We start from the raw sequence: 27799 nt of genomic DNA, 5'->3' as shown, positions 1-27799 counted from the left end.
GGAGAGGCCGGCGGGGGCCTCCAAGGGGAGCGAGGGGAACCCCACTCAGGATGGGCGCTCTGTCCACAGGGCGTGGGCGGGGTGTGGGTAGAGAGGGCGGGGCGTGGGCGGGGCTCAGGCGGCCCCACCCCCGCTGCAGGATCCGTGCTATGTCCACGTGTGTGGGCGGGGCTGGGCGCCAGTGGGGGGGCTTCGGCGGCCTGGCCCCCGATCCTGAGCCCCCGCCGCCGTCCCGCAGCCCCACGGGCAGCAGCCGCTACGCCTCCTCCGGGGAGCTGAGCCAGGGCAGCTCGCAGCTGAGCGAGGACTTCGACCCCGAGGAGCAGAGCCTGCGGGGCTCGGAGCTGGGCGACGAGCGGGACCCGGACTCCTACCACTCGTGCCACAGCTCGGTGAGCTGCAAAGACTCGCCGCGCTGGGACCAGGATGAGGAGCTGGACGAGGACCTGGAGGACTTCCTGGAGGAGGAGGAGCCGCTGCCCGAGGAGGAGGAGGAGGAGGAGGAAGAAGAGGAGGAGGAGGAGGAGGAGGAGGAGGTGCCGGACGACGTGGGCAGCTACGCCCAGCGCGCGGAGGCGGCCGTGACCGAGCCCAAGGACTTCAAACGAATCAGCTTCCCGGCGGCCGCCCCCGGCGAGGACACGGCCCCCGCCCCGCCCTCTGAGGCCACGCCCGCCGCGCCCGAGGAGCTGCCCAGAGCCGAGCCGGCTGAGCCCCCCACGGCCGAGGAGAGGTAGCCACGGGGGCTGGGGGCTGGGGAGGTCAGAGGTCAGGGAGCGGTCCCAGGGCTGGGGCCGGAGGCGGGGTCAGGGCAGCTGGGCCAGCCAGGGGGGGGCCGCGGGCCAGGAGGGAGGGCATCCAAGGGGCTGGCGGAGTGGGGGGCCCAGGCCGGGAGGCGCGGAGAGCCGGCCCGGAGCCCGCGCGGCCCCTGCCTCAGTTTCAGGCCCCGAGAGGACGAGGAGGACCGGCAGGGCCAGGACTCGATGTCCAGGGCCAAGGCCAACTGGCTGCGGGCCTTCAACAAGGTGCGGCTGCAGCTGCAGGAGGTGAGCGAGCGCCCCGGCCCCGCCCATGCCAGAAGGCCCAGCCCATGCGGGCCCCACGCCCCGCCCACTCTGGCCCCGCCCATGCCAGCCAGGCCCCGCCCACACTCCCTCCCACTCCTGCCCGGCCCCTCCCATGCCAGACCAGCTCCACCCACGGCCTGTGCATGCTGGGCCGGCCCCGCCCACTTCAACTAGGCCTCACCTACACCATCCAGGCCCCGCCCACGCCAGCTCCGTCAGCCCAGTGTTCCTCTCAAATCAGCATGGCCACACCCTACACCCTACCCACACCTTCCTGGCCACGCCCAATGCCCAATACCACACCCATCCGAGCTAAGCCACGCCCAAAGCCACGCCCAGTGGTCACCCTGGCCACGCCCAGTGCTCTGTGCACACCCTGCCTCTGTCCCGCCTTTGCTGGCCTCACCAGTGCTCAGCCTAAACGCCCTCAATGCCTCTACCAGCCTGGCCCTGCCCGGGGCTCCGTGCGCATGCGCCAGCCCCAGTCCCATCAGCCCCCTGGTCACGCCCACGCCACGCCCACACGGGGCCGGCCCCGCCCACGCCCTGCACCTCCTGCTCCCCGGCCACGCTGACCACACCCGTCCATCCGACTGTCCCGCAGGCTCGGGGGGCAGGAGAGATGTCCAACTCGCTGTGGTTCAAAGGCGGGTGAGTGGGGCCCCCGGGCGAGGGGCGGGGAGCAGCGCCCAACCCACCCCGCGATGCCCGCCTCGAACCAGCGTGGGGTCCTGGGGCGAGGGGCAGTCGGGTGCGGCCGAGCCTCAGGCGGGGCCCTGGGTCTCCGCAGCCCCGGGGGCGGCCTGATCATCATCGACAGCATGCCGGACATCCGCAAGAGGAAGCCCATCCCGCTCGTGAGCGACCTGGTGAGCGCCGTCGGACGGGGCGGGGCACAGACCCCGCCCCCCCACTGCAGGGGCGGATCAGGGGCGGGGGGCCTGGGGTCAGGAGCGAGGGGCGGACCTGGGGGCTGGGGTAAACTTGGGGCCTGGGCGCGGACCTGGGGGCGGGGGGGGGCAGGGGGCGGACCTGGGAGCTGGAATGGGTGGGGGCTGGGAGCCAGGGGCAGGCCTGGGGGCCGGAGGCAGGGGCTGGGGGTGGACCTGGGAGCGGGGGGCTGGGGCCGAGGAGCGGGGTGGGGGGCGGGGGCCAGGGATGGACCTGGGGGCTGGAGCTGGGGCTGGAGGCCGGGGGCCAGAGGGGACATGGGGACCAGAGGCCCGGGCTGGCCAAGCCGACCTCCGCGGCTAACGCGGTCTGACTTCCGCCCCGTGTGCTGCGTGGACCCTTCAGGCCATGGTGAGTGACCTGGGTCTCCGCCCACCCCGGACCCCTCCATGCAGCCCTGACCCACCCGTGGGCTCTGGGAGGACCCCGCGGGGAGGGGGCGCCCAGGACCCGCTCTGACCGGGATCCTCTGTCGCCTCCTGCTCTGACGCTGCCCCCGGCGGGCGGTCGTGGCTGCGAATGCGTCCTGCGGCCTCGTTGGCCCCTCGCTGCCCGGGACCCCCGGGCGCCTGCGGCCCGCACAGTCGCTGGTGCAGTCCCGGAAGGCGGGCATCACGTCGGCCCTGGCGTCCAGCACGCTTAACAACGAGGAGCTGGTGCGTGGGCCGCGGCGGCGTCGGCGGGCTGGGACCCCCCCCCCACCCCGGGAGCGCCGCACAAGCCCCTCCCTCCCCCGCAGAAGAACCACGTGTACAAGAAGACCCTGCAGGCGCTGATCTACCCCATCTCGTGCACCACGCCGCACAACTTCGAGGTGTGGACGGCGACCACGCCCACCTACTGCTACGAGTGCGAGGGGCTGTTGTGGGGCATCGCGAGGCAGGGCATGCGCTGCACCGAGTGCGGGGTCAAGTGCCACGAGAAGTGCCAGGACCTGCTCAACGCCGACTGCCTGCAGCGTGAGTGGGGCGGGGCCGGAAGCGCGGGGCAGGGCAGTGGTGGGGCGGGGCAACAAGGCAGAAGGCGGCCGGAGGGGCGGGGTGGGGCGATGGGGCGGGACCACTCAGAGGGGCGGGGCAGCAGCAGTGGGGCGGGGCGGGCCCGGGACAGGGCAGGGGTGGGACCGGGACGGGGGCGAGGCCTGGGCGGGGCTGTGGCGATGGGGCACGGAAGGGCCAGGCCAGAGGGGCAGGGCAGTGTGAGTGGGACGGGGCCAGGGGAGGGGTGGCGGGGCAGGGCGGGGCCGGCGGGGCTGGCGCTGCGGCAGTGGGGCGGGGCAGGGTGGGGCAGGGCAACAAGGCAGAGTGGGGCCAGGCCAGAGGGGCGGGGCAGCAGCAGTGGGGTGCGGTGGGGCAGGGTGGGGGTGGGGCCATGGCAATGGGGCGGGGTAGGGCCAGAGGGGCAGGGCAGCAGTGAAGAGGCGGGGCAGGGCTCAAAGTCCTGGGGTGGGGCGGAGGCAATGAGACAGGGCGGGGCCAGAGGGCGGGGTGGGGCCTCGGCATGGGCGGGGTTGGAGGGCGGCGAGGCAGGGCCCTTGGGGGCGGGGCTGGCGGTGCCCAGGACAGTGAGGCCGCGTCCACAGGCAAAGCGGAAAAGAGCTCCAAGCACGGGACCGAGGGGCGGGACTGGAGGGGTGGGTGGGGCCTCGATGTGGGCGGGGCCGGAGGGGCGGGTCAGTGGCAGCAGGGCGACAGGGCAGGGCATGGCCTGGCGGGACGGGGTGGAGCAAGGCCATAATGGGTGGGACAGGACCAGAGGAGTGGGACAGCAGAGGTGGGTGGGACTTCAGGGGGCGGTGAGGTGCTGGAGGGGGCTGGGTCATGCCAGAGGGGCAGGGCGGGGCCGCAGGGGCGGGGCGTGGGCTGGGCTGGGCCTCGGTATTTGCCCGGCCTCCGTGAGGCGGGGCCCTCGGGGCGGGGCTGGCGGTGCCCGGGACAGTGCGGCCGCGTCCACAGGCGCCGCGGAGAAGAGCTCCAAGCTTGGGGCCGAGGGGAGGGGCCGGAGGGGCGGGGCGGGGCCTCGGCGTGGGCGGGGCCCTCGGGGCGGGGCTGGCGGTGCCCGGGACAGTGCGGCCGTGTCCACAGGCGCCGCGGAGAAGAGCTCCAAGCACGGGGCGGAGGACCGCACGCAGAACATCATCATGGTGCTCAAGGACCGCATGAAGATCCGCGAGCGCAACAAGCCCGAGATCTTCGCGCTCATCCAGGAGGTGTTCGCCGTGAGCAAGAGCGCGCACGCGCAGCAGATGAAGGCCGTGAAGCAGAGCGTGCTGGACGGCACGTCCAAGTGGTCGGCCAAGATCAGCATCACTGGTGCGCACGCGCGCGGCGGCCAGCAGGGGGCGCGCCCGCCCAGCCCCGGTGTCCGAGGGCGGCGCTGAGCGCGATGCGGCCGGCAGGGGACGCCCTGGGCAGCGGGGACTGGGACTTCTGGGGACCTCGGGCCCAGGGCGTGCGGCGAGGGCTCCCCGCCCAGCAGGCCTCGTCCCCGTGCCTAGCCCCGGCCCCTGTCCTGTGTGTGTTCCAGTGGTCTGTGCCCAGGGCCTGCAGGCCAAGGACAAGACGGGGTCCAGTGACCCCTACGTCACGGTGCAGGTCGGGAAGACCAAGAAGCGCACGAAGACCATCTACGGGAACCTGAACCCTGTGTGGGAGGAGAATTTCCACTTGTGAGCGCCCGGCCTGGGGGTGGGGCTCCCGGCGGCCCCGCCCCTGCCTGACCACACCCCGCCCCGCTCCGCAGCGAGTGCCACAACTCCTCGGACCGCATCAAGGTGCGAGTGTGGGACGAGGACGATGACATCAAGTCCCGCGTGAAGCAGCGGTTCAAGCGCGAGTCCGACGACTTCCTGGGGCAGACGATCATCGAGGTGCGCACGCTCAGCGGCGAGATGGACGTGTGGTACAACCTGGGTGAGCAGGGGGCGGGGCGGGCGTGGGCGGGGCCCGGGAGGGGCGGGGCGGAGCCCAGGGAGCCAGCCAGAGATCAAAGACCTTGTGTGGTACAACCTGGGTGGGCGGGGGGGGGGGGGCCGGGGCTCAGGGCGGAGCGGGGCGGGGCCCAAGGATCCAGCAGAGGAGTCTGGTGGGGGAGCCGAATCAGAGGGTGGAGGCCAAGTCTGTGACTCCCAGCCCGAGGGAGGAGGCAGAGCCCCCGAGCCCCAGGCTGCTGTGGGCAGGTGTCTGGGCTGAGGGAGCCCAGGACACTCTGAGTTCCGGTGGGGCAGGGGGGCTCACCCCAGGAATCCCGGGGACCCGGTCTGAGGGGGGAGGCGCGGACCCCGGACTGAGGAGGGAGGCCGAGACCCTGGCACTGACCCCGGTCTGAGGGCAGAGCGCCTAAGACGTTCTAGTCCGAGGGAGGAGGCACAAGGCTGGGAGCTCAACGAGGTGAGGACCCAGAGTCTGATTCTAGGGGTCCAAGGGGCCGTGGAACCTCACACATGCGCGCGCACAGACACACGTGCACACACGTACACACACGTGCACACAGGACACACACGCACACGCATGCACACGGAGGCCGCCGGGCTGCGGACCTCACGTGCCCCCACGCCCTCGCCCTCAGACAAGCGCACGGACAAGTCGGCCGTGTCGGGCGCCATCCGGCTGCACATCAGCGTGGAGATCAAGGGCGAGGAGAAGGTGGCCCCGTACCACGTGCAGTACACCTGCCTGCACGAGGTGAGCCCCGCCGGCCGCCGCCCGGGCCTCCTGTCCACGCAGAGGAAGCCCCCTCCGCCGGGAAGCCCGCCCCAACTGCAGCCCTGTCCGGGGACTCGGGTCCTTGATGGGTGGGTGGAGCATCCCGGGTGGCCGCGAGGCTGCACGGACGTGAGCTGACGGACAGCAGCGCCGGCGCCGGCGCCCGTGGCCGTAACCGCCCTCCCCCGTGGCCGCAGAACCTGTTCCACTTCGTGACAGACGTGCAGAACAACGGCGTGGTGCGGATCCCGGACGCCAAGGGCGACGACGCCTGGAAGGTTTACTACGACGAGACGGCGCAGGAGATCGTGGACGAGTTCGCCATGCGCTACGGCGTCGAGTCCATCTACCAAGCCATGACGTAAGGGGCGTGGCCAGGGGCAGTGGGCGTGGTGGGAGTGACAGCAGTGAGGGAGGTGGGGCCTGGGAGTGGGCGTGGTGGGGTGAGCGACAGAGGTGAGAGAGGCGGGGCCAGGGAGGAAGTGGGCGTGGGGTTGAGTGACGGCTGTGAGAGAGGCGGGGCCAGGGGAAGTGGGCGTGGCGGGGAGTGAGTGACAGCGGTGAGAGAGGCGGGGCCCCGGAGTGAGTCCATGTACTAAGCCATGATGTAAGGGGCGTGGCCAGGGGCAGTGGGCGTGGCGGGGAGTGACAGCGGTGAGAGGCGGGGCCCCTGAGTGAGTCCATCTACTAAGCCATGATGTAAGGGGCGTGGCCAGGGGCAGTGGGCGTGGCAGGGTGAGTGACAGCGGTGAGAGAGGCAGGGCCAGGGAAGCAGTGCGCGTGGCGGGGGTGACAGCGGTGGGGGGCCGTGCTGGGGCCGTCTCGGAGGCCCCGCTCGGGCCCAGCATCTGCCGCCCCCTCGCAGCCACTTCGCCTGCCTGTGCTCCAAGTACATGTGCCCCGGGGCGCCGGCCGTCATGAGCACGCTGCTGGCCAACATCAACGCCTACTACGCGCACACCACCGCCTCCACCAACGTGTCCGCCTCCGACCGCTTCGCCGCCTCCAACTTCGGGGTCAGTGTGGGGCGGGGGCCGGCGGGGGGCGGCCTGGCCCGGCGCCGCGCTACTGGGTCCCCCCGACTCTGGGCCCGGCCTTGCTGTGTGACTGCACCCGTCACCGCCCTGTGGACTGGGGTCGGGACGTGGGGAAGGCTCAGTTCCGTCTGCAGTAAGCCCCACCCACCAAGCCACGGCGGCGGCCCCGCTCCCCGACCCCCGCGCCCACCACGTCCGCCTCCACCCACAGAAAGAGCGCTTTGTGAAGCTCCTGGACCAGCTGCACAACTCGCTGCGGATCGACCTCTCCATGTACCGGGTGAGGACAGGCGCAGCCCCGTGCCCGGGCGCGCGAACACAGGCGCGTGCACGCGTGTCCCTCTGCGCATGCGTGTGCACTTCTGCGCCGCGCCAGCCCCCAGCGTGCGCCCCTGCAGCCAAGCGTGATCGCGCAACTGTGGGAAGGGGTTGTCGTCAGCCCTGAGTCCTGGGAGAAATTGGGGGACCCTGGCAGCCCCCTCCCCACCGCCGACCACCGCCGAAGCCGCGTCTCTACCCGCTCTCAGCCTGTGTGATCCCAACTCCCCACCCCTCCCGACAGAACAACTTCCCCGCCAGCAGTCCCGAGAGGCTGCAGGACCTCAAGTCCACCGTGGACCTGCTCACCAGCATCACCTTCTTCCGGATGAAGGTAGGGGAGGGAAGGAGACCCTGGCCCATCGTCGCCCGCCCCTCCCCCACGGAGGTGGTGCTGGGGCTCGCGGCGTGGGTCATGGGGGTCCCATGGCTTCAGGACCCTCTGCCTTCCCCCACCCCTGAGGGCCTGAGCCCCTGCCCATGCCCACCTGTGCCGCCTCCTGGCAGGTGCAGGAACTGCAGAGCCCGCCCCGGGCCAGCCAGGTGGTCAAGGACTGTGTGAAGGCTTGCCTCAACTCCACCTACGAGTATATCTTCAACAACTGCCATGAGCTCTACAGCCGGGAGTACCAGACGGACCCGGTGAGGGCCTCAGGGCTTCGTTCTGTACCGTGGGGCCGTGAGCCACGGCGGTGGGCACATGTGGCACTCTGCCCGGCACGGGTCACTTGTTCAGTGCTCGCCGGGGTAGACCTGCGGCGGCACTGAGTTCGGTTCCACAGGAGTCTGCACCGTCCCACTCATTTCTGCTTGGTTGGTTTCAGTGCCGATTGTCCTGGACGTAGCTGCTAGCAGACGGCTGGGCTGAGACCTGGTTGTTGGTGTCTGGGTGGAGGTAGCTGGAGCCAAGGGGACTGGGTGGGTGAAGTAATGCGATTCACCTCAGTCCAGCTGGGCTTGTTCCCTAAGTACACTGATGATCTAGAACTGGGTTCGATTCGCCTGAGTCGTTCGGGTTCAGTTGAGAAAGGTGGAGTTGGGTGGGATTGACTTGGATTGAGTTAAATTAAGTTGCACTGGGTTGAGTTGGGTTGGGCTGTGTTGGGTTGGGTTGGGTTGAGTTGGTTTAGTTGGGCTGGGCTGGGTTGGGTTGGGCTGAGTTGGGTTCAGTTGGGTTGGGTTGGGTTGAGTTGGTTTAGTTGGGCTGGGCTGGGTTGGGTTGGGCTGAGTTGGGTTCAGTTGGGTCAGGTTGGGTTGAGTTGAGTTGAGTTGGGTTGGGTTGGGATTCAGTTGGGTTGGGCTGGAATGGGTTGAGTTGGGTTGGGTTGGGTAGGTTGGGTGGAGTTGGGTTGAGTTGAGTTGGGTTCAGTTCAGTTGGGTTGGATTAGGTTGAGCTGCATTCAGTTGGGCTGAGTTGGACTGGGCTGGGTTGAATCGGGTTTGGTTTGGTTTGGTTGGGCTCAGTTCAATTGGACTGGGTTGGGTGGAGTTGGGTTTGGGTTGGGTTGGGGTTGGGTTGGGTTGAGTTGGGTTGGGTTTGGTCAGGTTGGGTCAGGTTGGGTTTGGTTGGGTTAGGTTGGGTTCAGTTAGGCTGGGCTGGGTTGGGTTGAGTTGGGTTGGGTTCAGCTGGGTTGAGTTGGGTTGGGTTCAATTCGGTTCAGTTCAGTTGGGTTGGGTTGGGTTGGAATGGGTTGGGGTGGAGTTGGGTTGGGCTTGGGTGGGCTGGGTGGAATTGGGCTGGGTTGAATCAGGTTGGATTGGGTTGGGTTCAGGTCAGTTAAGTTGGGCTGGGTTGGGTTGAGTTGGGTTGGGTTCAGCTGGGTTGAGTTGGGTTGGGGTCAATTTGGCTCGGTTCAGTTGGGTTGGGTTGGGTTGGAATGGGTTGGGGTGGAGTTGGGTTGGGCTTGGGTGGGCTGGGTAGAGTTGGGCTGGGTTGAATCTGGTTGGATTGGGTTGGGTTCAGCTTGGTTAAGTTGGGCTGGGTTGGGTGGAGTTGGGTTGGGTGGAGTTGGGTTGGATTGGGTGGAGTTGGCTTGAGTCAAGTCGTGTTGGGTTCAGTTCGGTTCAGCTGGGTTGGATTGGGTTGAGCTGCGTTCAGTTGGGCTGGTTGAGTTCCAGTTGATTTATTTTCCTTGCTTCAATTGAGGCTGGTGCAGGCCTGGGGCAGTGGATTAGGTTCATGCCAGGTGAGTAGGTTGGGGTTGAATTCCGCTGTCTTCATTGCGGTTGGCCCGAGTTGAGTTGCATGGAGTCACCGCTCCGGAGCTGGCTTCTGAGAGCCCAGCGGGCTTCATTTGCATTCACTTCCAGCCCGTTTGCCAAGTGACGCTGGGTTTGTTCAGTGAAGTCCAGTCCCATTCACTTCCATTCAGTGCTCGGAGCTGAGCTGGGCCCGGGGAGTTGGGTTCAGGGTTTTTCGCACCAGCTCTTCCTACACGGACTCTGGCCTGGGCCACAGGACATGGACATGTGGCCCTCCCTTGCCCAGCTACGAGCCGACCGAGACCCCCAGCCAGGGCTCCTCATAGCCAACGTCTCCCCCCACCACCTCCCCAGGCCAAGAAGGGAGAGGTGCCCCCCGAGGAGCAGGGCCCCAGCATCAAGAACCTGGACTTCTGGTCCAAGCTGATCACCCTCATCGTGTCCATCATTGAAGAGGACAAGAATTCCTACACCCCCTGCCTCAACCAGTGAGTCTGCCTGCGTGGACTCCCCCGTGGTGGGCAGAGCTCTGTGGGCTGGGCGTGCGGACGCGGACGTGGACTCCCGGGCATGACCCGCACACGTGACCCCTGGTATTTCATCTGCGTGAATGACGGCCTGGGCAGGGCTTTAGCAGGGAGCGGCTGCAATGCCCCCTGGCGGACGGGAGGACAGAGCCGCCTGCACCGTCCGACTTTCGTGGCCCCCGACCTCTGCCAGGTTCCCGCAGGAGCTGAACGTGGGTAAAATCAGCGCCGAGGTGATGTGGAACCTGTTTGCCCAAGACATGAAGTATGCCATGGAAGGTGAGGCCCCGCCCACCCCCACCCCGGGCCTGGCTGCCTCGGGGAACAGAACCTCAGAGCCCCTCCCAGGCTGCCAGCGCCCTGGGCTTGCCTCGTTGGCCTGTGATGGTCCGCAATGGCCTGGGCGGGGCTGGGCTGGGACTGGAGGCAGGGCTGGGGCGTGGCTGCGACCGGGGTGGGACTGGAGTTGGGGCAGGGAGGGTGTGGGGCAGGGCCGGGTGCAGGGTGGGGCCAGGGGCGGGATGTGGGTGGGGCAGGGCTAGGGACACAGCGGGATTGGATGTGGGGTCAGGGTGGGGCAGGGCTGCGAGTGGGCCTGGGTACAGGGCGAGGCCATGGCTGGGGCTGGGTGGGGCCGGGGCAGGGCCATGGCGGGCCAGGGCAGGGCCAGGACGGTGGTGGGACGGGGCGGGGCTGGGCCGGGGCAGGCCAGGGTAGGGTGGGGCCGGGCCGGAACGGGGCCTCTCCGCAGAGACCCGGCTGTGGCTGACGCTCCGGCCGAGCCACCCTCTCCCCTCCCCCGCTCAGAGCATGACAAGCATCGCCTGTGCAAGAGCGCGGACTACATGAACCTGCACTTCAAGGTCAAGTGGCTGTACAACGAGTACGTGGCCGAGCTGCCCGCCTTCCAGGACCGCGTGCCCGAGTACCCGGCGTGAGTACCGCGGCGCGGGCCGCACCTGCCAGTGCACGGAGACTGGCGACCTGGCTGGGGGGTGCGGGGGCAGCTGCAGGGCCCCACCCCCGCAGATACCGAAGTCCACGGGTGCGCAGGGTTTTCGTTCGCGTTAATTAGTCTCCCTGACTTCCAGCGCCTGAGCCGGTGGGGGCGCTGTGTGCGTGACGCTGGGTTCTCTAGGGAATCAGCCCCTCCATGCACCTGGCCAGGACGGAGGCACACACCCCCTCCCCCCGCAGAGTTCTAGTCCACGCTGGCTGGATCCGCGGCGAGGGCGCCCCTCGGGAACAGGAAGCGAGACCCCAGAGAATAAACCCGCTTCCCACGGGCGGTCATGCAAACCAGGGCTCCGGCCAGTCTTGCCCCGGCGCTGAGAGTGGCCACTGTGTGCCCATTTCCCGGGAGGAGCAGCCGAGGCCCGGCGGGGGACGGGTAGGGGAGCGAGCCCCAGGGCCGACGCCACCCCGGCCGCACTCCGTTCCAGGTGGTTCGAGCCCTTCGTCATCCAGTGGTTGGATGAGAACGAGGAGGTGTCCCGGGACTTCCTGCACGGCGCCCTGGAGAGGGACAAGAAAGACGGGGTGAGGACCTGGCGGGTTGCGGCTGCCCCTCGGCTGCCGCGGCGGCGGGGAGGGGCTGCTGAGCTCCGGCCTGGGGCTGGGGGACCTGGGGCATTCCCTGCCCCTGCCCTGCCCTCGCCGCCAGGGGCTGACCCCGCTCCCGGCCCCGCACCCCGCAGTTCCAGCAAACCTCGGAGCACGCGCTGTTCTCCTGCTCCGTGGTGGACGTCTTCTCCCAGCTCAACCAGAGCTTCGAGATCATCAAGAAGCTGGAGTGCCCCGACCCCCAGATCGTGGGCCACTACATGAGGCGCTTCGCCAAGGTGCGGGGCGGGGCCGGTGACGTCATCGAGGGCGGGGCGGGGCGGGACTGGGCGGATGTCGCTGAGGCTTGGGTTCAGGTTAGACCTGGGGTTATGGTGGAGGATGGGCTGACGTCAGAGTGGGCGTGGATGTCGTCACTGAGCTGGGGGCGGGGCGGAGTCGAGGCTGGGGGCGGGGTTCATCCCGGGCCTCCCGCGGCCCCGCCCCTCCCCCCGTGTCGCCCCCAGACCATCAGCAACGTGCTCCTGCAGTACGCGGACATCATCTCCAAGGACTTCGCCTCCTACTGTTCCAAGGAGAAGGAGAAAGTGGTGACCTGCGGGACCCTGCCCCAGACCCCGCCCCCAAACCCTAGACCCCGCCCCGCCCGGGCCCTGACCCCTGGCCTGAGTCTGCCTCCAACTGTGGGGCCTAAGTCGAGCGCGTCCGAGGGCAGGGGTGCGGCTGTGCGCGGTGCACCTGTGCCGGCCAACGTGCGTGCATGGGGGTGCATGTCGGGCCGTGCACCCAGGCGCTGTGTCCCATTCTCCCATGTCACCTGAGACTGCTGGTCACCCAGACCAGATCCTGAAACCCTCCCGGGGGGCCCTGTGGTGGGAGGGGGCGGAGCCCTTCGCGGACGCCCCGGGCCTGACCCCGCCCTGCCCCCCAGCCCTGCATCCTCATGAACAACACCCAGCAGCTGCGCGTGCAGCTGGAGAAGATGTTCGAGGCCATGGGAGGGAAGGAGGTGAGGGGGCGGGGGCGGGGCTGGAGGGAGGGCGGGCCAGGGGCAGGGCGGGAGGAGGGTGGGGCGGGCCGGGGCTGGAGGAGGGCAGGGATGGGGGCAGGGTTGGGGAGGGCGTCGCTGGAGGGAGGTCACGGCCCCAGCTGCCCACCCAGGGCTCACTCTCAGGCCCCGGGATGAGGCCAGCTTTCAAAGCCAGGCTGCAGCAGCACCGGCTGCGCCTCAGTTTCCCCTCCAGCCCCCACCCCGCGGGTCCTCTCCCTCCAGCTGGACGCCGAGGCCAGCGACATCCTGAAAGAGCTGCAGGTCAAGCTCAACAACGTCCTGGATGAGCTCAGCCACGTGTTCGCCACCAGGTGGGGGGCGGAGCCCGAGGAGGCCCCGCCCTGCCCCGCTCAGCCCCGCCCCGCATGGCCCAGCCACGCCCAGCTCCGCCCTGGCCCCGCCCTGCTCAGTCCCACCCCGGCCCCACTCCACACCCCCACCCCGTCCCGGCCCCACCCCTCTCAGCCCTGCCCTGCCTAGCCCAACCCCGCCCCTCTCAGCCCTGCCCCACCCGGCCCAGCCACACCTTGCCCCACCCCGCCCCCAGACCCACCCTGGGTCCCTACGGCCCTGCCCCGCCCCTCTCCACCCCACCCAGACCCGGCCCCTGGGTCTGACCTGCGCTCCCCCTCGGCCCTGGGCCCTTCGTCTGACCTGAGCCCCGCCTGGCCCCGCCCCCTCCGCCCCGCCTCTATCTCACCTGAGCCTCCCCGCCCAGCTTCCAGCCGCACATCGAGCAGTGCGTGAAGCAGATGGGGGACATCCTGGGCCAGGTCAAGGGCACGGGCAACGTGCCGGCCAGCGCCTGCAGCAGCGTGGCCCAGGACGCCGACAACGTGCTGCAGCCCATCATGGACCTGCTGGACAGCAAGTGAGCGCGAGGGGCGGGGCAGGGCAGGGCGAAGCTGCAGGAGCCAGGGCGGGGCTGGGGTGAGGGCGTGGTGGGGAGGAGCTGCTGGAGCCAGGGCGGGGCTGGGGCGGGGATGCGGGGACCCTGGGCGGGGCCGCAGGGATCCAGGGCGGGGCTGGGGTGGGGATGCGGGGACCCTGGGTGGGGCGGGGCTGCAGGGGCCGGGGCGGGGCTGCGGGGACCCAGGGCGAGGCGGGGGCATCTTGGGAGGGGCGGGGTGGGGCTGCGGGGACCCAGGGCGGGGCTGGAGCGGTGCCAGGGGGACCCAGGGCAGATTGGGGGCATCCAGGGTGGGGCTGGGGTGCAGCCAGGGCAGGGCCGTGGGAACTCAGGGAGGGGCGGGGCAGGGCGGGGACCCAGGGCGGGGCCGCCCGGCCCCTCTCTCCAGCCTGCCCCTGCCCCGCCCCCAGCCTGACCCTCTTCGCGAAGATCTGCGAGAAGACGGTGCTGAAGCGCGTGTTGAAGGAGCTGTGGAAGCTGGTCATGAACACCATGGAGAAGACCATCGTCCTGCCGCCGCTCGCCGACCAGACGGTGGGCCGGGCGGGCGGGGGCGGGGGCGGGGCCGGGAGGGGCGGGGCAGACAGGGGGCTGGGCAGGCTGGCGCGGGGGAGGGGGCCGGGAGGGGCGGGGGCGGGGGCCGGGAGGGGGCTGGGCGGGCTGGCGCGGGGGAGGGGGCCAGGGCGGGCAGGGGGCCGGGGGAGCAGGGCTGTAGGGACTGGGGGGGCCAGAGACTGGGGGAGCCTGGGGCGCAGGAGACGGGCCTCAGGGAGCCTGGGGCAGGGGCTGAGGGAGCCCAGGGCAGAGTGGCCAAGGCCTGGGGGAGGTCCGGGGCGCAGGGGATGGAGGCTGGGAGAGCCCAGGGGCAGGGCCGGGGCAGGGGAGCCCCAGGGCAGGGCTGGGGCAGGGGAGCCCCAGGGCGCAGGAGACTTGGGGGAGCCCCCAGGGCAAAGGGGTTTGGGGGACCTCCCTGGGGGAGCCCAGAGTCCTTGATGCCCAGAGCCTAGGGAAGGGACCAGGGCTCAGAGAGGCTCCGGGGCCACCCAAAGGTCACAGAAGTCACCCAAGGTCAGAGGGGTCACACATGGGTCGAAGGTTATTGAAGGTCACACGGGGGCTAGTTGAGATTGTCCAAAGGTCAAAGAGGTCAAGTGAGAGTCTGGAGTCAAAGGACCCCCGAGGTTGCCGCGGGTTGAGGGGTCGATGCTGAGGTCACACAGAAAACAGGGGTCAGCTTGGGTCAAGGCTGCCCTCGGGTCACAGAGGTCATAGGGGTCAGTGGACTTGACCCAGGGCATTGGGGGTCGTCCAAGGAGGGAAAACGCTGGGGAAGTCCGAGCTCCCAGGGATCAGCCAGGGGTCATGGAGGGCGTCCAGGCCAGAGGTCAAGGGTCATCGAGAACCCATGTCGCCTTTGGCGTCCCTGTCTGGGCGGCCTGAGCGGCTGGGTAGGACGGTGGTGGGCTGAGCGCAGGGTGGGGGACTTCCCTGGTGGGCGGGGCTCCCTCGCCCTCTGGCCGCCCCCGCCCCTGCCTCCTGGGAGACTCATGGTGCCTTGTTCCCCCTCCCCCGCCGCTCCGCCCCCACCGCGGCTGACAGATGATCGTAAGTAGCGGCCCGTCTGTGCGTGCGTCTGTCTGTCCGTCCGTCCGTCCGCTCTGTGTCTGGACTCCAGCCCACCGTGTGGCAGCACCCCTCCCCCTCCCCAGTGGCTCCCGCCCTCTCTCCCCCCTAGATGTGCCTGTGTCTGTGTGGGGCGAGGCTCGCGGCCTGGGCGGGGCTCGGGAGGGAGGCCACGCCCACAGACCGCCCCCGCCCCCATTCTGCGGTCCCCCTTCAGCCCGCGCGGGGACTGGGATACGCGGTCCCGCTCCGCGCTGCGAAGAGGCTCAGAACCCTGGGGGCCCCTGCGACCCCCCCCTTCGGGATTCGGGCTCTTAGAGCATCCACCTCCGGCCCAAGCCTGGCCCCTGCCGGCTGGGCCCCGACTAGGCACGCCCCCGAGGTCCCCGGTGCCCCCCCCCACCGCCGCCTGCAGACCCCACGGAGTCCAGCCACGCCCCGGGGCCAGGCTTGGGGCGGGGAGCTGGGCCAATGGCTTCACGTGGGCAGACTCGGTCGCTCTGTCTCCGTGGCCCTGGGCAGTCACTGCGCCTCGGTGGCGTCTGATCAAGGTCCGAGCTCCGCACGGGCTTGGGGCTCCGGGCGGGAGGAGCCCGAGGCAGTGCCCGCTGCCCGCGAGCGCAGGGCAGGCGCAGCCCTAGACCGCTCGGGGCCTCCTGCCGGCGGACCCCGCCCTGCCGGATCCGGGGGCAGCAGCTGGGGTCTCTCGCGGTGCCCCCGCCCGCCGCGGCCAGCGAGGCCTTCGCACACCGCCTGCCCCAGCCCGGCCTCCGGCGCTGGACGCGTTGTTCCCACGCTGAGCGGCAGTGGGCGGAATTTCAGGGTCCCCTTGCGCGGGACCCCGGGTGCCGGATTCGAACTCAGGTCCGATGGATTCGGGGTCTGGGTGCTGCCTGTTGGCACAGAGCCAAGAGCCCGGTGTACAATAAATACCAACGAGTTCTGTTTCTGCACGAGCAACACCCCTCCCACCTCTCCCCTCCCTCTCCCTCTCTCCCCTTCCCCCTTCCCCTCTCCCCCTCCCCCTCTCCGTCTCTCTCTCCCTCTCTCTCTCTCTCTCTCTCCCTCTCTCTCCCTCTCTCTCCCTCTCTCTCCCTCTCCCTCTCTCTCTCCCTCTCCCTCTCTCTCCCTTTCTCTCTCTCTCCCTTTCTTTCTCTCTCTCTCTCCCTCTCCATCTCTCCCTCTCTATCTCCCTCTCTCTCTCCCTCTCTATCTCCCCCCCTCCCCCTCCCCATCCATCTCTGACTCACTCCTGTCCGAGTCGCCTCCGAGGCCCCCCTTCCGTGCAGCCCCGCCCCCAGCCCCTGGCGTCCCCACGACCACGCCCCCAGCGCCCCGGCCGGCCGCGTCGATCACCCTGTGACGTTGTCTCTGCAGGGCACGCTCTTGAGAAAGCATGGCAAGGGATTAGAGAAGGTAATGGCCTGGCCTGGCCGCGGCCCGGCTCGGCTCTCCGGACGTGCGTGTGTGTGCGCGTGTGCACCTGTGTGCGTGCACGTGTCTGCGTGCGTGTGTGCGCGTGTGCAGGAAGCTCAGCGGGGGTCGCGGAGGTCCGAGGAGAGGCGATTGTGCAGGGAGAAGGCGCGCAGTCAGCGTGCCCGGCACCACATGCGTGTCCTACACACGCGTGTCCGTTTTTCCTCGTGCAGGCGCGGGGTGGGTATTGGCAGTGCCGGGGCGCACGTGTAGCTTAGCGTGTGAGTTCTGTGTTTCTGACCCGCCCACGCGTGTCTGTGTCGGAGGAGCCGGGCACTTCCTGCTCCTGCGTCTCCCACTGGGTGCGGCCCGTGGGGCGGGCGGGGGCGGGGCCGGCGGAGGGCCCCGCACGGAGGAGGGGCGCGTGCGTGCGTCCAGGGGCAGCGGCCCCCCCGTGACCCCCGCCTGGTTCTCTCCACAGGGCAGGGGGAAGCCGCCGAGCCACTCAGACGTAAGGCCGCGCGCTCGCTGTCTGTCTGGCTCCCTCCCCGCCCCGCCTCTGTGGTCCGCGCGCGCCGTGGCCGTGACCTTGTCTGTGGATCTCTGTTTCTTGCTTTGTCCCTCTGGCTTGCTCCCGGGGCTGGGGAGGGGCGGAGGGCTGGGGGTGGAGCAGGGCGGCAGAGAGGGCGCCCCCCGCGTCCCCCGTGCAGCGGGGGAGACTGAGGCACGGCCAGGTGGCCCACAGGGCGACCGCGAGTGACCTCGGGGGTCACGGGGTAGCGCTAGGAGGGCCTGGGAGTGGAGGGACGGGGCCGCGAGGCCTGCAGCGGCTCACTTAGCCCCGCCCCACCAAATCTTCCTCAACGCAGCCCCACCTCTCGCGTGGCCCCTCCCACATGGCCCCGCCCCCGGGCCCCAGACTCACTCAGGGCGTCACCGGTCCTCATACCTCCGTCTGCCAGGCGGAGTGGAGGCCCCAGGACAGACGGGGGCTGTGCCTGGGTCGCCCCCTCGGTGTGTGTGTGGGGCGGGATCCTGCGCCCCAGTGCCGAAGCCTCGGACGCTGGGCAGGCCCAGCTGGGTCACTGCTGAGCCCAGGGTGGACGGGTTTCCCGCCGGAAAGAGAGGGAACCGGGCTCAGAGAGGCTGAGTGACTTGCCCAGGGACACACGGCAGAGTTGAGATTCGAACCCAGGCCTGCCGGCTTCTCGGAGCCTGAGCCGTGCCGCCATCTTGCCGGCGTCTGTTTCTGGGGGGACAAAGGAGTACAGAGGAACAGGGCCCCCCACTCCCTCCTCTACGGAACCAACCCCCGAGCCCCCAGCCCTGCCCAGGGGCTCCTCCCACCTGCTGCCCCCGCAGCCCAGGCCCTGCCCTCGGGTCTCTGAGGTCTCTGGGGAGGCCCCTCCCCGCCCTCACCCCTGCTGTGCCCGTTGTCACCTGCAGGGCACGCAGATGATATTCAACGCCGCCAAAGAACTGGGGCAACTCTCGAAGCTGAAGGTGAGGCCGGGCTGGGGCCGCAGGGGCGCCTCGTGGGGGCGGGGTCCCGCGGGAGACAGACCCCGGGCGCTGCCACTCGCTGGCTTCAGCACCGCGTCTGTGTTGGAGAGATGCGTGTGGTGAGCTTCAGACACAGCTGGGTCAAGGCGCAGCCCGTGTATTCCAGACACGCACGGCGCACCTGCTGGGCGCCGACCCCAGGCACGAGAGCCCCCGGGGGAGGTCCTGAAGGCGGGGCCTCTCCCCCACCCCCCAGGACCACATGGTGCGGGAAGAAGCCAAGAGCCTGACGCCCAAGCAGTGCGCGGTTGTGGAGCTGGCCCTGGACACGATCAAGGTGAGAGAGGCCGTCCTGGGCAGTGCGTGGGCAGCGTGGACGTGGCCCCGGCCCACCACAGGCCCATACAACTGCGGCTGATAAGCCCTCCGTCTGTGCCAAAGCAAGGCTCGTCCAGGCTGGGGGGGGGGGTGGTCAGTTGGACACGGACAGGCTTGGCTCTCCGGGGCTGGGCCTGGGATAGGGGCCTGGGGAGCCCACGGCGAGTGGGTTTTGAGGCATGCATAGGAGCTCGCCGGCCGTGTCCCCGCAGCAATACTTCCACGCGGGCGGCGTGGGCCTCAAGAAGGCTTTCCTGGAGAAGAGCCCGGACCTGCAGTCGCTGCGCTACGCGCTGTCCCTGTACACGCAGGCCACCGACCTGCTCATCAAGACCTTCGTGCAGACACAGTCGGCCCAGGGTGAGGCGCGCGGCCGCCGCCCGGCCCCTCCGTGACGTCACGGGGGCAGGGCGCCCAACAGCCAAGGGCCAGGAGGTGGGAAAATCGCTGACGTCAGGACGCCAAGGAGTGCCTGCTCCTAGGGGCAGGGACCCGGCGAGTGGCTGACAGCTTGGCGGGAGGGGGCGGGAGGGCCAGTGATTGACAGCTAGGGATGGGCCGGACCGCTGGTGTCACGGGGCCGGGACATGATTGGCAGTTCCAGGGGCGGGACCTTTGACGCCATGGGTCCGGGGCGTGGTTGAACCCGCTGGGGGCGGGGTTCAGGGGTGATGGACAGCCCAGCGCCCGGTGCGACCCCGGCCTGGGGGTGCGGGGGGTGCGGGGCGGGGCGGGGCGGTGCGGCGGGGGAGGCAGCTCCCAGTCCCAGGTTTTTCTCTCTGTCTTTTGCTTCCGTCTCGCGTCCCTGTCTGAGCGCACACAGAGCAGCGGGGGCCGGGGGCGGGGGCCGCCGAGGGCCCGCCCCGCCCCGCCCCCGCCGCCCTCAGCGGCCCCGCCCGTCCGTCCGTCCGTCCGTCCGTCTGCAGCTCACTTTTCTCTCTCTGTCTCTCCTCCCCCGCCACGCACACCCCCGCCCCGCCCCGCCCGCCCCTGCCCACGAGTAGTTCATGGTGGAAAGGGGACTAGGTTTACCCTTAGCGAAGACACTTATCCTGACAAGGGTACGTGCCTCTGCGCCCGCGCCTGGCCGGCCCCGGGCCGAGGGGCGCGAGGGGGGGCGGGCGGCTTGCTGGTTCCACGGGGGTCCCGAGGGCGGGGGGCGCCGACCCCAGCTCTGCGGGTGCGGGCGGGGCGCGAGTGCACCTGCTGTGCATCTGCAAAATGGGACGACCGCGGGTCCTGGGGAATTTCTGGGGGAGCCTGGGCCTCCCCTGGGTGGGGTGGGGGCCCTGGACTTCGGGGGGATGGGCGGGAGTGGGCTCGGGACCAGCAGTCTCTTCCCCGTGGAGCCAGCAAACCGCGGGGTGGGGGCGCCCAGCACGGCCCCCTCCCCCCCTCACTAGCTTTGGCCTTGGTCCGACCCCACACCTCCCGCACCACGGCCCCCCCCGCGCCCCAGTCTGGCCTGAATTGAGCTTTGCTGTGAGGCATTGGCCTGAGGGAGGGGGCAGGAGGCTGAGCATGTGACTGGAGGGGGGAGCCTGAGATGGCCAGGCAGGCGGCCAGGGGCGGGCTGATGGGGAGGGGGCGCGGGGATCCTGTGCCGCCCCCAGGCCCAGCGGGAGGTGGCCCGCTGAGCACCCCGGGTCCTCCACCCTCACCTCCGACTTCCCCTCCCCCCCGCCATGCATGGGGTGCTCCAGGAGTGGGGGGCTGCCTGGGGGTCTAGGGGGGGCCTGGCGGGGTGCTGGCGGTCCCAGGTCCACGCTGAGTCACGGGTGGGGGCCGCTGGGCCGCAGCTCCGGCAGCAGCACGGGGCGAGGCTACAGCAGACCAGGGGGTGCTGTGGCCTCTGGAAGCTGACAGGTTACTGATGGGATCAGCATCAGGGATAGCTGGATCCAGGAGTCCCTGGGGGCGGGCTCTCCCCTCGGTGGGCAGAGACAGGGGTGAGTCTACCGACCACAGCCCAAGTCCCAGGGCCAGCTCCTATTGGCCCAGCTCAGGTCACATGGTCAGCCCCGACCAATCCCTGCAGCCCTGGGAGGGCAATGCCCGGATGGGACGGTGGCGCAGAGCTGCGAGGTCCCAGCGAAGGGGCGGTGGGAAACTGAGACCTGCAGGGTCTCCCGCGCTTGGGGAGGGAGGTCGGGGTCCGCCTGGGGACCCCCGGGGAGGAGAGGGTGACAGGTGCGTGGGACGAAAGTCAGGAAGGGACACAGGCACAGCGCTGAGGCAGGTGCACTCGAACCCAGAGCCTCAGGGCCCCCCGGGAAACCCGGCCCCCGCCCCGGCCCCCGCCGGCAGGGCCGCGGACCTGGTGCCGCCAGCGCGCGGTGGGCGGGGCGGGGCGGAGCTCATGCCCCGCCCTGCCCCGCCCCCAGGCTCCGGCGTGGAGGATCCCGTGGGCGAGGTCTCCGTGCACGTGGAGCTCTTCACCCACCCTGGGACTGGGGAGCAGAAGGTCACGGTGAAAGGTGAGGGGCGGGGCTGGGCGGGGCTGGGGGTCTGTGGTGGGGCTGCACTGGTGGTGCTGGGCAGGGCTGGGGCTGGGGGGCTGGGGCAGAGCTAGACTGGGTGTGATGGAGGGCTGGGTGGGGCAGGGCTGGAGCAGGGCTGGGGGCCTGGGGCTGGGCGTGGATGGCGCCTCCGCTGTGAGTCCCCGGGAGCCGATGGGCGGCGGCTCCACCTTCAGGCAGGGCTGGATCCAGGAACCAGGCCCGCTGCATCCAGCTCGCAGCTGTGCCCCCAGGTGTTGGCCGACGGAGAAGTGCTTTCCCTACAGAAGCCGTCCCGAGAGCGGCCAGCCTGGAGCCAAGCATCCTGGCTGCGCGCTCGGGGGCAGTGCTTTGGCCCCTCGTGGGTTTTTGTCCTCCGTGGGGTCCTAAAGACTCAAACCACTCCGCCCGCGCAGCTTCACCCCGGCCCTGGCTGCCCCGAGCCTGGAGCGGCCACGTGACTTCCCCTCTCACCTCATTGGCCAGAGCCCAGTCACGTGCACTCATGTGCTCTGCTGCCGGGGAATGCTGGGAAATGTAGTTTTTAACCTCAGCGCCTCGGGGGTCCTGCGCAGCCCCGCGCGCTCCCTCACGGCCTGCCCCCCGCCCCCCGCCCAGTGGTGGCTGCCAATGACCTCAAGTGGCACACGTCCGGCATCTTCCGGCCGTTCATCGAGGTCAACATCATCGGGCCGCAGCTCAGCGACAAGAAGCGCAAGTTCGCGACCAAGTCCAAGAACAACAGCTGGGCCCCCAAGTACAACGAGAGCTTCCAGTTGTGAGTGGGGAGGGGGCGGGCGGGGGCGGGGCCGTCTAGCATGGGCGGGGCTATCAGTGGGCGGGGCCTATGCTGTGTGGGCGTGGCCAGACAGCGCCTGCGAGGCTCTCCAACATGGGCGGGGCCTTGCAGCATGGCAGGGCCGGGCGGTGTGGGCGGGGCTCTCCGGCGTGATGGGGCCTTGTATGTGGGCGTGGCCAGGCGGTGTGGGCGGGGCCTTGCGGTGTGGGCGGTGCGGGTGCGGGCGCGGCTCGGGCGGGCTCTGGCTCTCGGCCTCACGCCCCCGCCGCCCTGCAGCACGCTGAGCGCCGACGCGGGCCCCGAGTGCTACGAGCTGCAGGTGTGCGTCAAGGACTACTGCTTCGCGCGCGAGGACCGCACGGTGGGCCTGGCCGTGCTGCAGCTGCGCGAGCTGGCCCAGCGCGGGAGCGCCGCCTGCTGGCTGCCGCTGGGCCGCCGCATCCACATGGACGACACGGGCCTCACGGTGCTGCGCATCCTCTCGCAGCGCAGCAGCGACGAGGTGGCCAAGGAGTTCGTCAAGCTCAAGTCGGACACGCGCTCGGCCGAGGAGGGCGGCGCCGCGCCTGCGCCTTAGGGCGGGGCGGGTTGGGCGGCAGGGCGCCTGCGCGGAGAGGGGCGGGCGGCAGGGCGCCTGCGCGGAGAGCGGGGGCGGGGCGCCCGCCCGAGGTGCGCGCATGCGCAGAGAGTGTGCGAGCATGCCCCCTGGAACGGGTGCCTGCGCCTGGGCCACTGTGAGCGGGCAACGCCCCGCCCTCCTGGGAGGCCACGCCCCCTATCAGAGGCCACGCCCCAGCGTCTGGGGGCGGGAACCTTAGGTGCCGGGATGGGAGGAGGCCCCGCCCCTACGGAGAAGGCGAGATTCCTGGCCCTGCCTCCTGTCCCCCGGAAAAGCCATAGCGGGTCCCCAAGTCCCCGGGGCCCGGGACCCATTGCCAAGTCGAGAACGCAGCTCCTGGGCTGGGGGCTGGCTCCCGGGAGCGACCCCTCCCCCAGGTGGTCCGCGGGCCGTGGGGACCCGGATGCGGGGAGGGGGTTGGAGGGAGCGGTACAGGCCCACCCAGGCTCCTCTGATGTTTGCAAAAACTACACGCGGGCCAGGGGCAGAGCGGGACTTCCAAAGCACACGCGCCCTTGGGCGCCAAACACCGGGGGCCGCGGGGGCGGCTCCGGGGCTCCCCTGCGCCCTCGCCCCCCACGGGGCAGGGCTTGCCTCCCCCCCTGCCCGGCACACCCAGTCCTCACAGCGCGGGAGCGTTACTCGCCCGTTGCACGGACGGCCAAGCGGCGGCGTGGGCTGGGGTCGGAGGCCCGGCCGCGCGCCCCATTGCTGCTATCTCCCTCCCCGGGGCGGGGGTCCCGGGCCTGCCCTCCCAACTCCGGCTGCCAGGCTAGACCCCTGCCTCACGCCTTCCTGTGGGCCGGGGGCGCCTGGCGTCGCTGGACCTCCCTCAGAGAGAGAGAGCGAGGACTCGGGGATCGGGGGTCGCCGGGTGGACCCTGCCTCCTGCCCAGGGACCCCGGGCGGGGAAGGACGGGAAGAGACCAGGAATGCTAGGGCTGTGTGTGCGCCTGTGCGCGGGTGCACCTGCGCATCCGCGTGCGGCGAGGCTGGGCGGCCAGGCACAGTTGTTTCAGTCGCACACTGATCCAGGCCTTGGTGCGGCTTCCTGCCGTGTGGGCGTCCCCTCGGTTCGGGCGGGTTGAGTGATAGCAGTGTGGACACGGGTTAGAATGTAGGGCCAAGGCAGAGCCTGGATTCTCCGTCTGAGGGACAGGAGTGGGAGCGCAAGTTTGGAGTCCTGTTTTCCAGAATATTCCTTAGGGGTCTTCAGCCAGTCCTCCATGAGCAGGTGTGTGCGTGCGTGCGCGCGTGTCGGGTACCCCAAGACTGACCCAGGGCCAGGGCTTTCCCCGCAGGCCCCAGCAGGTGGACGTGAGCCCAGCCAAGGGCGGGGGCGGGGGACCCCGCTGGACCCCCGCCGGCTCCGGCTCACCCGGGGGCCCAGGGTGCCGCCCACTTCCGGCACGAGCCGGCCCAGGTCTCCACGGCCCAGGGTTCGACACGGAGGGTCAGGGTGCCCCGCCCCGGAGGGGGGGGACGCAGAGAGACTCAGGGACAGAGGCCGGAGGACCCGGAACGCCAGGAGGAGGTGCCCCCGCAGGCCCCGCCCCCACCCCGTGCCCCGCCCCCATCAGACATGCAAAAAACTCAACACCCAACTAGAAATCCTCTCTCTCTCTCTCTCTCTCTCTCTCTCTCTCTCTCTCGGCTGGGATCTCAGCGCCCCCTGTTGCCCCCTCCCCTGCTGCCTGTGCCCGCGCTGTCCCCCCCAGCTCTGCGGGGAGGGGCGGGCTGGGCCCCCCGACCCCGGCCTCGTCTCCCCGCCTCCCCCACCCCTCCTGAGAATCCCTAAGGACCAAAGTTGTGTTCGCGGGGCTCCTGTTCCTTCTTGGCTGCGCCTTTTCATTTTAATTTCAAAGACGGAAGTCAAGGTGACAGGTGGCCAGGGAGACCCCTCGAACCCATCCCCCCACATCCCCTGCCCAGCCAGGGTGACGCTGGCGACAGAGGCCCCAGGCGCAGAGCCCCCACCCCACCCAACCTCAAGTCCCAGCTGCACAGCCAGGGGGACCAGGACCCCGCCCCGTCCCGCCCTCCCCAACAAGGGGGCCCAGGACCCCGCCCACCCCACGGTGGGGGACCAGGACCCAGCCCATCCCAGCCAGGGACCCCAGGACCCCGCCCCATCCCCGCCCACCCCAGGTCCTCGGCCACGCCCACCCTGGCCAGGGGGCCCAGAACTCCACCCCAGCCAGGGGGCCCAGGGCCCCACCCCATCTATACCAACCCCAGGACTCCCCCCCGGCCCTGCCCACCCCACACGGGCCCCAGGGCCCCGCCCCATCCCCGCCCACTCCACGCGGGCCCAGGGCCCCGCCCACCCAGCGCCGGCCCCGCCCCGGGAGGCCTCGCCCTCCGCGCGCCCGCTCCCAGCATGCGGTTGCAGACGTAAAATCAAACGTTGTTGGTTTTCTGATTTCGGGGGCTTTTGTTTGCTTGGATTCCGCACGGGCCTGCGCCTGCGCCGTGGCCGCGGGACCCCGGCGCACGGGAACCGCTCACGGGTGCATGGTGTGGACACGTTTTGCACTTCTCTCTTTTTGGTCTCTGTAAAAATATTTTATTAAAAGCAGACATTAAAAAAAAAGAAGAAAGGGCTTCGGGACCTCTCACGAACTCCTTCCCGTCTGGGCAAAAAGGAAAAAATCAAAAAAAAAAAAAAAAACAAAAAACAAAAAACAAAAAAAACAAGAAAAATCCCACGGAGCCCGGGCTGCGTGCAGACGCCTTGGCCGGGGAGGGGCGGGGTGGGATTGGAACTCGCGACTCTGGGAGACAAATCCCAGAGGAACACCGCAGATGCAACCCGCACCCTGCTGGCCACTCTCCCAAGTGTGCACAGCAGCCAGGGCGGGGCCAGCCCGAAGCCGAGGCCGGGGAGCTGCGTCCGGCCTGCGCGGGTGGTGGTGGTGGGGCGAGCACCCAAGACATCGCCGCTGCCTCCCCGGGTGCCAAGGCCGCCTTCGGGGAGTGAGCCAGCGCAGGGCAGTTTGCTCGCTCTTTAACTTCAAATAAATGAATCACTCGTTAGGGGGACAGGGGCCGCACCGGCCGGGGGCTCCGCGGTGGCCCCGGGGCGCCTTCCCTGCGCTGGGGTTTATTTTGGCTCCGCAGGGGCCGCGGGATGGGGACCCTGGACCCTGACATCGGGTGGCAGAGCCAGGAGGCCCATCTCAGCGCCTGGGTGGTCAGAGGCCGAGACTGGACAGCGCCAGCGGGCGGGGGATTGGGGGGGAGAGAGAGGAGGGGAGGCCGGGCCGCCACGCAGGCGAGAGCTCCAAGGACACGCCCCCAGCCGGGGCATGTGCCCATTCAAGACTCGACCCTACTCAGAGGACACGCCCCTACACAGAGAACACGCCCCCAGCCAGAGGACACGCCCCTACTCAGCATGCCACCAGCCAGAGGCCACGCCCCTACTCAGAGAACACACCCCCCAGCCAGAGGACACGCCCCTACTCAGAGAACACACCCCCCCAGCCAGAGGACACGCCCCTACTCAGAGAGCATGCCACCAGCCAGAGGACACGCCCCTACTCAGAGAACACACCCCTCAGCCAGAGGACACGCCCCTACTCAGAGAACACGCCCCCAGCCAGAGGCCACGCCCCTACTCAGCATGCCACCAGCCAGAGGACACGCCCCTACTCAGGGAACACACCCCCCAGCCAGAGGACACGCCCCTACTCAGCATGCCACCAGCCAGAGGCCACGCCCCTACTCAGAGAACACCCCCCCAGCCAGAGGACACGCCCCTACTCAGAGAGCATGCCACCAGCCAGAGGACACGCCCCTACTCAGAGAACACACCCCCAGCCAGAGGCCACGCCCCTACTCAGAGAACACGCCCCCAGCCAGAGGCCACGCCCCTACTCAGAGAACACACCCCCCAGCCAGAGGACACGCCCCTACTCAGAGAGCATGCCACCAGCCAGAGGCCACGCCCCTGACCAGAGGGCCCGCCCCAGCGTTGTAAGGCCCTCCCGCAGGGCAGCTGAGGGCTCTGTGCGGTCCCGCCCCGCAGGGGAGCCAGACGAGCAGTGGGGACAGCCGGGACAGGCTCCCCGTGCTGCGACACCCGGGCACAGCCTCGGCCCCCGAAGTTTTGGGAAAACGAATACAGCAGTTCCGGGCCGGCGCTGTGGCGCAGCGGGTAAAGGCGCAGCCTGCGGGGCCAGAATCCGCACAGACACTGGTTCGAGTCCCAGTTGTTCCACTTTTGATCCAGCTCTCTGCTGTGGCTTGGTGGAGGATGGCCCGGGTCCTTGGGCCCCTGCACCTGCGTGGGAGACCCAGATGGAGCTCCTGGCTCCAGCCCTGACTGTTGCGGCCATTTGGGGAGTGACCCAGCGGATGGAAGACCTCTCTCTCTCTCTCTCTCTCTCTCTCTCTGTCACTGCCTTTCAAATAAATAAATCTTCCAACACAAAAGCGACTCCCTGGACGACACGTGCAGAACAGGCAAATCACCCGAGACAGGAAGCGGCGGGGAGAGGGGCTTCGAGGGCTGGAGCGGGGGGGGGCAGGGAGATGGCAGGGGGGACAGAATGTTCTGGAACTACACCGCCGCGGCCACCAGGCCACGTCCTCTGCTGCTTCCCCCCCCCCCCCCGGGCGCCTTGGCGGGGAGTGGACCAAATGCTGAGCGCCCGGGACTTGAACCCGCGCTCTGATGTGGGGTGCTGGTGTCGCGGGCACAACGCCAGCCTCTCTGGCCCCACCCCATTTCCACCCCCCCAATCTGAACCCCGGTCCACCTGGGCCTCCAGCCATCAACCCAGCAGACAGAGTCGGCCCTGGGACCCGGACGTCGCCTGCGGTCACCAGGAGGCCTTGGAGCCCAAGACCCCGCCCCTCCCCTGGTTCCGCCCACCAGCCCTCCCAGCAGGTGCACCTGGGTGGCTTCCCCAGCCAGGCGCACCTGCGGGCGTGGGCGGGCTGGAGAGACTGGAGCTGTCTTCTGAGGCCAGCAGCCGGCCTGGGAGCAGCTGCGAAGGGAAGAGGTTTATTAAAAAAAAAATCAAAACTTATTTTACTTATTTGAGAGACTGAGTTACAGAGAGAGAGAGAGAGAGAGAGAGAGAGAGAGAGAGAGGTCTTCCACCTGCTGCTCCACTCCCCAGATGCCCGTATGCGGGTCTCCCATGGCCCCGGCTGCTGTGGCCATTTCCGGGGTGAAGCCGCAGATGGAAGGAAGATCTCTCTCTCCTTCCATGAACATGGTCTTTCAAATAAATAATTGTTTTCTAAAGATGTATTTTAAGCAATAGGTGGTTTTATCTCGTTTGTGAAATAAGTGTGTTTAAAAAAAAGCAATTGCAGGCTGCCGCAGAGTTCGTGGAAGACAATGAAATGTGTATATGCAGTGCCAGCATCCCATAGGGGCGCCGGTTCGATTCCCGGCTGCTCCACTTCCGGTCCAGCTCTCTGCTGTGTGGCCTGGTAAAGCAGTGGAGGATGGCCCAAGTGCTTGGGCCCCTGCACCTGCGGGGGAGACCCGGATGGAGCTCCTGGCTTCTGATCAGCGCAGCTCCGGCCATTGTGGCCATTTGGGCAGCGGATAGAGGACCCCTGCCCTGTAACTCTGTCTTTCAAATAGATAAATTTGTAATAAATGTGTCGACGCT

General features: G+C 69.3%; 1 protein-coding gene across 4 annotated transcripts in view; it reads left to right on the top strand.

The window, feature by feature from the left end:
- Nucleotides 1-24769, top strand: part of UNC13A (unc-13 homolog A) — a 37867-nt gene extending 13098 nt beyond the window's left edge. Inside the window, exons 10-45 of one of the 4 annotated variants that reach the window (XM_070058980.1) lie at nt 239-733; nt 938-1046; nt 1672-1718; nt 1858-1936; nt 2364-2369; nt 2603-2674; nt 2758-2977; nt 4103-4330; nt 4545-4686; nt 4761-4930; nt 5586-5701; nt 5920-6083; nt 6588-6738; nt 6971-7039; nt 7322-7411; nt 7585-7719; nt 9634-9767; nt 10000-10085; nt 10614-10740; nt 11249-11345; nt 11504-11647; nt 11876-11959; nt 12301-12378; nt 12643-12731; nt 13139-13291; nt 13741-13864; nt 14930-14935; nt 16331-16369; nt 16851-16880; nt 17816-17872; nt 18129-18209; nt 18463-18610; nt 19255-19311; nt 20635-20727; nt 21367-21526; nt 21824-24769. In XM_070058980.1, coding sequence (XP_069915081.1) covers nt 239-733; nt 938-1046; nt 1672-1718; nt 1858-1936; nt 2364-2369; nt 2603-2674; nt 2758-2977; nt 4103-4330; nt 4545-4686; nt 4761-4930; nt 5586-5701; nt 5920-6083; nt 6588-6738; nt 6971-7039; nt 7322-7411; nt 7585-7719; nt 9634-9767; nt 10000-10085; nt 10614-10740; nt 11249-11345; nt 11504-11647; nt 11876-11959; nt 12301-12378; nt 12643-12731; nt 13139-13291; nt 13741-13864; nt 14930-14935; nt 16331-16369; nt 16851-16880; nt 17816-17872; nt 18129-18209; nt 18463-18610; nt 19255-19311; nt 20635-20727; nt 21367-21526; nt 21824-22124 — 4381 coding nt within the window. In that variant the 3' untranslated portion in view covers nt 22125-24769. The remainder of the gene's footprint in view (nt 1-238; nt 734-937; nt 1047-1671; nt 1719-1857; nt 1937-2363; nt 2370-2602; nt 2675-2757; nt 2978-4102; nt 4331-4544; nt 4687-4760; nt 4931-5585; nt 5702-5919; nt 6084-6587; nt 6739-6970; nt 7040-7321; nt 7412-7584; nt 7720-9633; nt 9768-9999; nt 10086-10613; nt 10741-11248; nt 11346-11503; nt 11648-11875; nt 11960-12300; nt 12379-12642; nt 12732-13138; nt 13292-13740; nt 13865-14929; nt 14936-16330; nt 16370-16850; nt 16881-17815; nt 17873-18128; nt 18210-18462; nt 18611-19254; nt 19312-20634; nt 20728-21366; nt 21527-21823) is intronic. The other 3 variants (XM_070058981.1, XM_070058982.1, XM_070058983.1) reach the window with 3 other exon arrangements.
- The last annotated feature ends 3030 nt before the right edge of the window (nt 24770-27799 follow it).

This window comes from Oryctolagus cuniculus, chromosome 16, assembly GCF_964237555.1.
Source record: "Oryctolagus cuniculus chromosome 16, mOryCun1.1, whole genome shotgun sequence".
Taxonomy (NCBI): domain Eukaryota; kingdom Metazoa; phylum Chordata; class Mammalia; order Lagomorpha; family Leporidae; genus Oryctolagus; species Oryctolagus cuniculus.
This window is presented reverse-complemented; position numbering and strand designations above follow the sequence as displayed.